This window comes from Prionailurus bengalensis, chromosome D1 (genome assembly GCF_016509475.1).
Source record: "Prionailurus bengalensis isolate Pbe53 chromosome D1, Fcat_Pben_1.1_paternal_pri, whole genome shotgun sequence".
Taxonomy (NCBI): Eukaryota; Metazoa; Chordata; class Mammalia; order Carnivora; family Felidae; genus Prionailurus; species Prionailurus bengalensis.
The window spans coordinates 49250394-49263711 of NC_057346.1; the positions used below are offsets into that span (position 1 = coordinate 49250394).

The 13318-nt window shown below is 38.3% G+C and overlaps 1 protein-coding gene across 3 annotated transcripts in view; it reads left to right on the plus strand.

Moving 5' to 3' along the window:
- Positions 1-371: 371 nt before the first annotated feature.
- The window catches only part of CCDC90B (coiled-coil domain containing 90B), a 49035-nt gene continuing 36088 nt past the window's right edge, over positions 372-13318 (plus strand). The window contains exons 1-3 of one of the 3 annotated variants that reach the window (XM_043580091.1): positions 372-876; positions 5887-6006; positions 8141-8244. In XM_043580091.1, coding sequence (XP_043436026.1) covers positions 777-876; positions 5887-6006; positions 8141-8244 — 324 coding nt within the window. In that variant the 5' untranslated portion in view covers positions 372-776. Of the gene's footprint in view, positions 877-5886; positions 6007-8140; positions 8245-13318 lie in introns of those variants that run through there. The other 2 variants (XM_043580092.1, XM_043580093.1) reach the window with 2 other exon arrangements.

Sequence of the window (13318 nt, forward strand, 5' to 3'; positions counted from 1 at the left end):
TTGTGAGAATAATTAAGCCACTAAAACCCAATCATTGTGTACCACTTTAGAATTTACGAAGAACATATCAACATATTTGAACTCCAGAATTACTGGGTGTTGTTATTTTTAACATTTTTTCCGTGTGGAACAAAGTCTGAGGTAACAGGTCTCAGAGGGTAAGTGATGAAAAGCAGCACCGCTCTGGAAACGGAGAAATTGTTTCCCTCAAGACCGGAACTAAACTAACTGCAGTTCGTCCTCCTGAACACAAGAGGGCAAAGGAGTAGGCCATGAAGCAGCAAGAATGAGCACCTCGCTGGACTACGTTTCCCAGGTTTCCGCGCGATTCCCCGGAATACTCAGCGGATGAGGATTTCAGGTCCCAGGTTGCTGGGCGGTAGGGTGTTACGCAATCTCACACTCAGGGGCCTAATGGCCTCTGGGTTTTCCCGGGGGACTTCCGCTGTCGAGCTGTACCTCATTGCTAGGAAACGGGCGCCAGAAGGTTCTCAGACAAGGTCCCGCTTTCTTAGAGTGGTAACGTCGTGCGCCGGTTGGGAAAGGGCGGTGGAAGGAGCGGAGCCTCTGTGAACCATGCTCGCGAACTGTGGGTCCGTCTGTAAAGAGGCCCGTCTTAACGGTACCGAGGTTAGAATCTGCGCTGGGAAGGACTTTTGCTGCAGGCCGAAAACTACACTTCCCAGAATCCTCGTGGTGCCAGAACTACGTTGCCCGAAAGCCTGAGCGTGATTCAGCCAGCCTCTCACTTCCACCCGCCAGCCTGAAAACAGGAAATGTGGAGTCGCAGTGTTTGGCGGCTCCTGTGCTCTGACGGCCGTGCCGGCCGCCGGGTTTCCATCCTCGGCGGGCGTTTCTCGCCGGCCCTGCGGAGAGGTGAGACGAAACGGCTTGGTGTCGATGCCTGCGTGCTATTTGGGGATATTGCGGGTGGTTCGTGCCTGCTCCGGCGAGCGGTAGACAAGAGTGCCACGCCCCTCCCAGTCCCTGGTGCTGGTGACCCCGCCGCTGCATCTCGCCAGCTTAGATTGGGGCGGAAGGGGCTAGGACTGAGTAGAGAACCGCTTCTTCTCTTTTGAGAGCGAGCCCGTGAAAGCTTGGGGCTCCCACCTGGCTCCACCACTAGAGTCCCTCGGGCTTTTCTTTCTCAGCGCTTGGTTCCTTTTTATTATCAAATGAGGCTGGCAATCCCCGCCCTCTCCGAGGTCTGTCTGGAGTAATCTGTGTTCTGAGAGTTCTGGTTTCTTTCGTTGTTTGTTCAGACTTAAGCTGTTACTTGGGTGCTGTCTCAGACCCAGGTTTTTGGTAGACACAGCATGCATTTCAGGTCAGGCCAGCTGTACTTCGCTGTTATTTCCAGTACTCGGCAATCACATTGTAGCCTTTCAAAGTAAAACAAAACGTGAATACTGGAACCTGCAAGTGTTGAACTTGTTAGCACCCCTGTTAGCATTGTGTCCTAAAGGACAACCTGACTTGAGAGATTGAAAGATGATTCCAGAGTCTCCCCGCACTCTTAAAAAACTCTTTAAGGTTGTCCGCGGAATGGGCACTTGGGACTAACCTTAGCATTCTCTGTTCCCCTTCTTAAATCTTCAGTGCCATGAGAAATGAGCCACCCTGTACCCACTATACTTTGTTCCATTTTGCTAATTGCTTCATTTTAGTCACACAGTAAGATTGCAGTGGTTGATCTTGGATCTGTGAGACCGCTGTTTAGCTGCCAGGGTCTGTCACAAGGTATTTGGTTATATATATATATATATATACATACATATACATACATATACATATATATATATATATATATATACTAAATGTGTTTAGCATACATACACATTATGATGGACTAATTTGAAAACCTTGACCTTGACCCACAGAGGGATCTCCTTTATTATTCAGTTTCTTTTTTAAAGATGAATAAGAGAAGGCATGGGAGGGTGATGCAGTTTGTCTAAGTTTTAATAGTGCTGGATTCCTAGGTCATTACTACTTCCCAAACTAGGCAGAACAGAAATCCTGGGGGTACTTTTTAAAAATACATAATTTTAAGTCCCACTCCAGAATAACTGAGTCAATCTTCAGGGGTGGAGCCCAGGGATCTCTGTGTTACTTAATTCTGGTAATTCTGATGTAGCTAGCAAAGCACATGTCATCTGACCAGCATATAGAAATAATGTATTAGTAACCAGCTGTGTCACTGAAGTGTTGCAACTCTGAATGTTAGTAAGTTAATATAAAACTTGTAGCTTAGGTTTAATGAGACATCATTTTACTTGTGTTATCAAAAGTAAAATCTGGCCTTTTCTGGCGGTCTTGGTGCAAGGTAGGCCAGAGTGCTAATCCAAGATATACAACTTAGTAGCTTTGTGATGCTGGTTAAGTCTTTAAACTGTGAATTTTTTCTCAGTCTTAAGAAAACTACAAGATAGATATGAAAGAATCGGAAGAAATAAGAATGAAAGGAAGGGCTTGGGGTTTTGTACAATTGCATACGTTTTGGGAACTTTTAAGGTATTAAGGACCTGTTATCCCACCCTGAGCTAAGAACAGTGATTCTGGTTATTTGTCTCCTCTACCTATTAATGTGCTTTCAAAGACTTACTCTTAAAAGTGCTTATGAGTTGAAGTACTTGTGACACCCTACTATGGATATCAAATGGCTTTTCCATTTCCTTATTGCCTCTAAAGAAGAGTGCTCTCTAAAGTCCTACTGAAAAGGAGGGGGTCAGCACCCACCTCTTAGGATTGTGAAGACTTAACCAAAGATTACATGACTATTTGAGTACACCAAAGGAATGAATGGTCCACAGATGCTTCTGAATTCTCTGCCCTCCTCATCCCCATAGTAAATAGTGCCCAAGGTAGGAACAGCAAAGGTAATTCACGCATTGGTGAATTTTGCTCATCCTGTTCCTCCTGCCTGGATAACTCCTCTTTAAGATTTACTATCATTAGTATCTTTTCCAGATAGCCATTCTTAACCCTTTATTCTCATTGAGGGCCAAATGTCTCTTCCCTGTATTCCCTTATGGATATACCTTGATAGCACATGATTTAAAACCACAGCCTTTATCTTCATTGTACCCATAACACCTAGCACAGTTCCCTTTCAATGAGCAGCTTTCTACAGAACACTCAGAATTGTATTAGGCATTGGGGATTCAGTGATGAGCAATAACAGGTGTGGTTCTTGTTCACAGGGATTTCATAGTCTAATGCAGTGGTCAGCAAAGTTTTTCTGTAATGAGCCAGGTTACAGTTTAGACATTGTGGGCAATACGGTCACTTGCGACTACTCTTGTCATGTTAACATGAAAGCCGCCGTTGATAATACGTAAATCAATGAGCATGGCTGGGTTGCAGTAAAGCTATTTAGAAAAACAGGTGGTGGTGGTGACCTGCAGGCTGTAGTTTGCTGATGTGATTCCTGACCTAGTGGGAAAGGTAAGCAGTTAACAGTCATATAAATGTGTAATTCATGAGGTGTGGCAAAACAGTGTTCTAGGATCCTGTGAACAAGCAACACCTGACGTAAAAGAGTCTGGGCAGGCTTTCTGGAGGAGAAGACATTCAAACTGAACTCAGAAGGATAAACATGAGCAGGCAAAGAAAAGGAGAGCTTTCTTAAGTTATTCAGAGAATTAAAGAGTTAAAAGAATCCTTAAGAGCAGAGAGCCAAAGAGGGGAGACAGGAGACTGCAGCTGCACCCTGCAGATTGTGGCTGTGTTAGGTATTTGGTGTCTCTCCCATATTCAGTAGGAAGCTGCCTTTTGTGAAAGGCATTCAAATGTTTGTTGACTGAAATCAGAGGAATTGTGCACTAACCTGCCTAGCTCTGAGACCATAACATCTCAGGCAGTTACTTAGCACTTCTGAGCCTGTTTTCCTCATCCATAACATGAGAATTTTAAGGATAAGTATTAGGTGTGAAAGCAGTATCATGTCATTTAAATATTACCCTCTCTCCTCCCCCACCAAGTAAACCTTGAATAAAATACTAAACTTCTAATCAAGGAGAGATAACTTCAGGTACTAATCAATCCTAATACAATTGTTACTGGAAATATTGCTGAAACCTGCCCCTCTTTTTCCTCCAATTTTTTCTTTTCCTCCTCAGGTCTAATATTGACACACAGGCACATTGCTGAACTCTTCTAGATGGCACTCAAAGCCAAAAAGATTGCTGACTGCTGTGCTAATATGTGTGTGTGTGTGTTCAAAATCGATCCACTTTTACATCTGATTCCCATTATCTCTAAACAATTTATCTGAGTATTTAAATAAATTGATCTAAAGGACTGGCCATCACTTTTTCATCATTTGAATTTAGAGTTTATATTTAGATACTGTTTTTAAACCTATCTTTCCTGCCCACTTACTAGTCCACAAAGTCAGCAAAGACATCAGTTATGTCTGGTTTTCTCATCATCCTCTGTACCTGGTGCTCAAGTGTCTGTTGGCTGGAAGGATATTGCTGGAAGGATATAGGAAAGAATTGCATTTTCCCTACAGTACCTACCAGAAAAGCAATATTTGAGGTTGCAGCTGTGTCTTTTTTTTTTTTTTTTTCAACGTTTATTTATTTTTGGGACAGAGAGAGACAGAGCATGAACGGGGGAGGGGCAGAGAGAGAGGGAGACACAGAATCGGAAACAGGCTCCAGGCTCTGAGCCATCAGCCCAGAGCCTGACGCGGGGCTCGAACTCACGGACCGCGAGATCGTGACCTGGCTGAAGTCGGACGCTTAACCGACTGCACCACCCAGGCGCCCCCAGCTGTGTCTTTTTAAGTACCTACGTATATTAAGTGGTTTGGGATAAAAAAGAGAGACAGCATAGGGTGACAGAGCCTGAGCTTTGGAGTCAGAAGACCTGAGTCTGAATTCACTAATGACTCTGTGACTGGAGGTAAAATGCTTTACCTTAGGTTCACTTACCTTATCTAAAATGGATAATGCCACCTTGCCTTTGTAGTATATAAAACATCTAGTACAGTACCTTGTGTTCAATTAATAATTATACTAATTAGCTGTTATTTTACTTAATATATAGTAATAGTAATGAAGTTGAATGTAAACAGAGTTCTTGCTGAAAGAGAATACTTTTTAATGAAATTCACCAGCAATATATGGAAAAGGACCATACTGTGTCTAGGTTAAAAATTGGGAATTTATTGAAATGGTACATTTATTTCAAAGATAAGAAATTTGCTAGGGCTTTTGTGTTGCCTCTAGTAAATACTCCAGGATTTAAAATCAGATTCATTGATTGAGTCAACAAAATATTGTGACCCAATTATTTGCCGAGTACCGTTCTAGGTACCGAAGATACAGTGATGAAAAACACAAAGTGTCCTAGAGCTTGTACTCTGGTTCAGATAGACGAACAAGACGAGTTCAGATTAGAACTGAGGACTGTGATGGAAATAATCTGGATATGTAGGAGAGTGGGAGTTCAAAAAGCTACTTTATGTGAGGATGTAGGTATAAATAATTATCATAGCTCTGTGAAAGACATCTTAGCACCTAGGAGAGTTGGATGGTTTCCACTCTTCCAGTAATGAGAGACATGACAGTGATATCCAAAGCTTTTGATGTATATTACATTACAACTTTTTACTGACTCTTAACAAATAAAACATCATACTGAAAGAAGGAAAGGAAGCATTTATTGAATGTTTGCCATGTACAGAGTACTTTTAGACACTTTTCAGATAAAAGAGTCCAAGGCTCAGAGGAACCCGTTTTCTTCCTTGAAATTACAGAATTCCTAAGCAGAAGAGCTAGAACTGTATTGTAAATAGATGAGAGAAATGCTTGAGAAGCTAAAGTGGCACACTTGTGTTAGTTCCTACAAGGAAAAAACCCTGTTTTCTCTTTTCAGACTTTTTCACCACCACAACCAAGGAAGGATATGATATGAGGCGAGTGGACCTAACTCCTTTAGAACAAAGGAAATTAACGTTTGATACCCATGCACTGGTTCAGGATTTGGAAACTCATGGTAAGAAACGGATAACTCTTGAAAGAATTTAACAACAGTCATAGTAAATTACCTAGTCAAGACAGTATAATTATTATGGACAATTAAGAATCCGTTGAAATACAAGTGCTATCCATACAGTGGAATATTTTACAGTCATGAAAATGGTATTGCTTGAAGAATATTTAGTGATAATGAGAAATACTCAAGATAGAGAACTAACACATAACATTACATATGCAGTATGATTTCAATTATGTAGAAAAAAACTGCAGAGTTTCTAGGCTGATACTAAAGTTCATGTGTAAGTACAAGGACTGCTTAGGAATAGCAAAAAAGAAAAAGGAACAAGCACAAAAAATAACCAGTTGTCAAAACAATTTAAATTGTGTGATAATACAGGAATAGAAAAGTTGATAAATGGGGCACCTAGGTGACTCAGTCAGTTAAGTGTCCAGCTTCAGCTCAGGTCATGATCTCACAGTTCATGAGTTCGAGCCCCATGTCAGGCTCACTGCTGTCAGCACAGAGCCTGCTTTGGATCATCTGTCCCCCTCTCTCTCTGCCCCTTCCCTGTTCATGCACATGCTGTCACTCTCTCTCTCAAAAATAAATACACTGTAAAAAATAAAAAATAAGAAAAGATTAATAAAATAGAGTTGTATTCAGATAGGTAAACATAGATATTTTTAGCTAACAATAAGGCATTACAAATTAGGGAAAGGAAGAGTTATTTAATAAATTGATAAGATACATGACTAGCCATTTGAAAAAATAAATTCCAGGTTGATTAAAAGTCAAATGTATGGGTTACCTGGGTGGCTCAGTCAGTTGAGCATCCAACTTCGGCTCGGGTCATGATCTCGCAGTCCATGAGTTGGAGCCCCATGTCGGGCTGTGTGCTGACAGCTCAGAGCCTGGAGCTTGCTTTGGATTCTGTGTCTCCCTTTCTCTCTGTCCCTCCCCACTCATGCTCTCTCTCTCTCTCTCGCTGTCTCTCTGTCAAAAATAAATAAACATTAAAAAAAAAGTCAAATGTAGAAATATGAGGGAAAAGTTAAAAAAAATGCTAGAATACTTTAAGACTTTTAGATTGAGGAAACAAGACATAAAACTCAAAAGCAGTGAACTAAAGACTGATGTGTGACTACTGAAATATTTAAATCTGTATATCAAAGGGTGTCATCTGTAAAGTTAGAAATATTAGGAATAGACATAATAATGAGCCTATTGCTTTAATACACAAAATTCATATGAACCAATAAGGAAATGTTCAGTATCTTATAGGAAAATGGGTAAAGGCCATAAATAGCACACAGAAAAATATAAATAGGCAATAAATATATGTAAGGTGCTTAACTAAGGAAATGCAAATTTTAAGTATAAATAACAATGCTATGCCATTTCATTTTTTAATGCCAATTATAAACTGAAAAAAAAAAACTAGCAGTATCCAGTGTTGATATAAATATGGGGAAATGGATCAGTGGGAATTAAAATTGCAGAATGCTTTTAGAGAGTAATTTAGCATAATCTGAAATTTTTTATTGTAACCATTTTTTAAAAAGTAAAAAATTTAGGGGTGCCTGCGTGACTCAGTCGGTTAAGTCTGACTTTGGATCAGGTCATGATCTCACGGTTTGTGAGTTTGAGCCCCGCGTTGGGCTCTGTGCAGACACTTCAGAGCCTGGAGCCTGCTTCAGATTTCTGTCTCTCTCTCTCTCTCTCTCTGCCCCTTCCCCACTCATGCTCTATCTCTCCCTCTTTCAAAAATAAACAAATATTTTTTTAAAAAGTAAAAAATTTAAATGATGAGGAAAGTTATTCTAGCTGTCTATGTTGATATGGATATCATTTTTTAAAAAATATAAACATACGTTGGGCGCCTGGGTGGCTCAGTCGGTACACGTCCCACTTCAGCTCAGGTTGTGATCTCGCAGTCTGTGAGTTGGAGCCCCACGTCGGGCTCTGTGCTGATGGCTCTGTGCTGACGGCTCCGAGCCTGGAGCCTGTTTTAGATTCTGTGTCTCCCTCTCTCTCTGACTCTCCCCTGTTCATGCTCTGTCTCTCTCTCAAAAATAAATAAACGTTAAAAAAAATTAAAAAAAAAAAAAATATATATATATATATACACATATGTATTTGCTCTCTACAGGATTTGACAAAGCACAAGCAGAAACAATTGTATCAGCATTAACCACTTTATCAAATGTCAGCCTGGATAGTATCTATAAGGAGATGGTCACTCGAGCTCAACAGGTAATATTTTCATTATTATCAAGTGTGACCATTTCATTAGACAATCTTTTTCATATGGCATCTCTGTCAACCCACCCACCTGCCAAACATACCTGCATCTTTCTCTCTACAAAGGGACCAAAGAACAAAAGCAAAACTCTTCAGTAAAGTTAGTATCTAAAGAGATTGAGGAGTTAGAAGAGTCATAATAAAATTATGGTCACACAGAGAATGAAATTTTGTCAAAGCTTTCGTTGTGTGAGATAATTATATATTATTTGAATTATTTGAGGTGGTGGTAGGTGATGAGTGAAACAGCTTCTTCCCCACAGAATACCTACCACAGTAGAAAAGCTAACCTATTAGATAAAAACATTTAACTGCAGTCAGGTGTATGTTCTGGTTAACTTTCACAAAAGGAAGAGACTTAATTAAACATGGCTGGAAAGGATTTCATTAAGATGCTTTAAATTTGGATACCCAAATTCTTAAAGTCAGATAATGCCGTTTACTAAGAACTTACAGTGAGAGATGCACAGGGCTGTGGATTTCTCACGTATTATCTTATGTAATCCCTCTAACAACCTTGCAAAGTAGATAGAATTATTCTACTTTGCCACTGAGGAGAGAATCAGATTAATTTTTTACAGTTGTCATTGTGGTGCTGTGGAGAAAAAGAATAATTTTATATAAAACATAGAATAAGCTAAATGAGCTTGACTGTGGAATATAATTGATAAAACTCATAATCGTGAATTAATCACTATGATTAAAAATGTTTACTTTCTGTAATTTTATACACACACACACACACACACACACACATACATGTGTATTTTCTTTCCCTTGGACTTGACAAATACTTCATTTTTACTTAGGAATTAAGATTTTCCTTCTTTTTTTATTCCTCCTCTCCCAAGTGATGCACTGTTAATACAACGTTGCATTAGTTTCTAATGTACAAAGTAGTGATACACCAATTCTATACATTACTCATTGCTCCCCCATGATATATGTAGTCACTATCTCTCACTATACAGTTTTTTTTATAAGAGTCTGTTTCTTGGTTTGTGTCTCTCTTTTTTTACCTTTGCCTATTTGTTTCTTAAATTCCACATCTGAGTGAAATCATAAGGTATTTGTCTTTCTCTAACTATTTTACTTAGCATTGTAGTCTCTGCCTCCCTCCATGTTATTGCAAATAGCATGGTTTCATTCTTTTTTTTTTGGCTGAATAATATTCTATTGTGTATATATACCACATCTATATCCATTCATCATTCGATGAGCACTTGAGCTGCTTCCATAATTTGACTATTGTATATAATACTGCAATAAACATAGAGGTGTATGCATCCCTTTGAGTAAGTGTTTTTGTTTGTTTTTTAATGTTTGTTTATTTTTGAGAGACGAAGTGTGAGCAGGGGAGGGGCAGAGAGAGGAAGACACAGTAGCCAAAGCAGGCTCTGGGCTCTGAGCTGTCAGCACAGAGCCTGATGTGGGGTCGAACTCACAAACCATGAGACCATGATCTGAGCCAAAGTTGGATGCTTAACCAGCTGAGCCACCCAGGTGCCCCTTGAATAAGTGTTTTTGTATCTTTTGAGTTAAATACCCAATAGTGCAATTACTAGATTATAAGCTATTTTTCATTTTTTGAGGACCCTCCCTACTGTTTTTTATAGTGGCTACACCAGTTTGCATTCCCACCAACGGTGCAGGAGAGTTCTTTTTCTCTATATCCTCACCAACATGTGTTGTTTCTTCTGTTGTTGATTTTAGCCATTCTGACAAGTATGTGAGGTGAAATCTCATTGTAGTTTTAATTTGCATTTCCCTAACAAGGACTGATGCTGATTCAGCATCTTTTCATGTGTCTGTTAGCCATCTGTATATCTACTTTGGAGAAATGTCTGTTCATGTCTTCTACCCATTTTTTAATTGGATTATTTGTTTTCTTGGTGTTGAGTTGTGTAAATTCTTTATATATTTTGGAAACTAAGCTGTTATCAGATGTGTCATTTGCAAGTATCTTCTCCCATTTCATAGGTTGCCTTTTAGTTTTGTTGATTGTTTCCTTTGTGCTGCAGAAGCTTTTTATTTTTATGTACTCCCAGTAGTTTTTTGTTTTTTTTTTTATTTCCCTTGCCTTGGAAGACATATCTAGAAAAATGTTGCTACTGCTAATGTCAGAGAAATTACTGCCTGTGCTCTCTTACAGGACTTTTCAGTTTCAGGTCTCATATTTATGTGGTTAACTCATTTTGAGTTTATTTTTGGTATGGTGTAGGAAAGTGGTCCACTTTCTTTATTTTGCAAGTAGCTTTCCGGTTTTCCCAGCACCATTTGTTGAAGAGGCTGTCTTTTTCCCATTGCATATTCTTTTCCTCTTGTGTGAAAGATTAATTGACCATATAATTGTGGGTTTATTTCTGGGCTTTCTATTCTGTTCTATTTTGGGGACAATACCATACTGCTTTGATTACTACAGCTTTGTAATATAACTTGAAGTCCAGAATTGTGATACCTCCAGTTCTGTTTTTCTTTTTCAAAACTGCTATGACCATTCGAGGTCTTTTGTCATTCCATACAAATTTTAAGGTGGTTTGTTCTAGTTCTGTGAAAAATGCTGTTGGTATTTTGATAGGGTTACATTAAATCTGTAGATTGCTTTGGGTAGTATAGACATTTTAACAGTATTTGTTCTTCCAGTCCATTAGCATGGAATATCTTTGCATTTCTTAGTGTTGTCTTCAGTTTCTTTTATCATTGTTTTGGAGTTTTCATAGTACAGGTCTTTTACCTTCTTGATTAAAGTTATTTCTAGGTATTTTATTATATTTGGTGCAATTGTAAGTGGGATTATTAATTTCTCTTTCTACTGTTTCATTATTAGTGTATAGAGTGCAACAGATTTCTATACATTGATTTTGTATCCTATAATTTTACTGAATTCATTTATCAGTTCTAGTGGGTTTTGGTGGAATCTTTAGGGTTTTCTATATATAGTATCATGTCATGTACAAATAGTACATGATTTGGATGTACTTACTGATTTGGATGCCTTTTATTTCTTTTTGTTGTCTGATTGCTGTGATTAGAGCTTCCAGTACTGTGTTGAATAAAACTGGTGAGAGTAGACATTCTTGTCTTGTTCCTGACCTTTGGGGAAGAGCTCTCAATTTTTCTCCATTGTGTATGAAGTTGGCTGTGGGTTTGTCATAAAGGCCCTTATTATGTTCTCTCTAAACCTATTTTGTTGGGGCACCTGGGTGGCTCAGTCGGGTAAGCATCCAACTCATGATTTCAGGTAAGGTCATGATCCCACAGTTGTGAGATAGAGCCCCACGTCAGCAACAGAGCCCACTTAAGATTCTCTTTCCCTCTGCCTCTCCCCTGCTTGCACTTTTTTGACGGTTTTTATCATAAATGGATGTTGTACCATCTTGAATGCTTTTTCTGCATCTATCAAAATGATCATATGGTCTTTATCCTTTTTTTTATTATTAATGTGATGTTTCATGTTGATTGATTTGCAAATATTGAACCAGCCTTGCATCCTGGGAATTAATCCCACTTGACTGTGGTCAGTGATACTTTTAATATATTGTTGGATTCAGTTTGCTAATATTTTTGTTGAGGGTTTTTCTATCTATGTTCATCAGAGATACTGGCCTCTAGTTCTCTTTATTTATGATATCTTTATCTAGTTTTAGTTATCAGTGTAATGCTAGCCTCCTAGAATGAATCTGGAAGTTTTCCTCCCTCTTCTGTTTTTTGGAATAGTTTAAGAAGAGTAGATATTAATTCTCCTTTAAATGTTTGGTAGAATTCACCTGTGAAGCCATCTGGTGCTAGATTTTTCTTGGGAGTTTTTGCTTACTGATTCAATTTCATTACTGGTAATTGGTCTGTTCAGATTTTCTATTCCTGCTTCAGTTTTGGGTGATGATTTGTTTCTAGGAATTTATCCATTTGTTGTAGGTTGTCCAGTTTGTTGGCATATAATTTTTCACAATATTCTCTTACATTTGTTTGTATTTCTGTGGGTTAATTTTCTTCTTTCACTGGTGATTTTGTTTATTTCAGTCTTTTTATTTTAATGAGTCTGGCTAGAGGCTTATCAGTTTTGTTGATCTTTTCAAAGAACCAACTATTGGTTTCATTGATCTCTTTCATTGGGGTTTTTTGTTTTGTTTTGGTTTTTTTTGTTTGTTTTTTAGATTCTTTGTCATTTATTTCTGCTCTAAACTTTATTTCCTTCCTTCTGCTGGTTTTAGGTTTTGTTCTTTTTCTAGCTGCGTTAGGTATGAGGTTATGTTGCTTATTTGAGATTTTTCTTGCTTTATGAGGTAGGTCTATATTGCTATAAACTACCTTCTTAACACCACTTTTCTACATCCCAAAGATTTTGGACCTTTGTGTTTTCATTTGCATTTGTTTCCATATAATTTTTTATTTCATCTTTGATTTCTAGGTTTATCAATTCATTGTTTAGTAGCATGTTATTTAACCTCTGTGTATTTGTGCTCTTTCCATATTTTTTTCTTGTGGTTGATTTCTAGTTTCGTGGCATTTAGTCCGAAAAGATACATAGAATGACTTTGATTTTTTTTTTAATTTGTTGAGACTTGTTGTGTGGCCTAATATGTGATCTCTTCTAGAAAATGTTCATGTGCACTTGGAAAGAATGTGTATTCTTCTGTTTTAAGGTTGAATGTTCTGAATATATCTGTTAAATCCATCTGGTCCACTATGTCATTCAAAGCCACTGTTTTCTTGTTGATTTTCTGTATGGATGATCTGACCATTGATGTAAGTGGGGTGAAGTGGGGTGTTAAAGTCCCTTACTGTTATTTTATTACTACTGATTAGTTCCTGTGTGTTTGTTGTTAACTGTTTTATGTATTTGGGTGCCACCATGTTGGGTCCATATTTACAGTTGTTATATTTTCTTGTTGGATAGTCCCTTTTATTACAATATTGTGTTCTTCTTTGTTTCTTATTACCATCTTTGTTTTAAATTCTATTTGGTCCAGTATAAATGTTGCTACTTCAGCATTCTTTTGATATCCTTTACATGGTAAATGTTTCT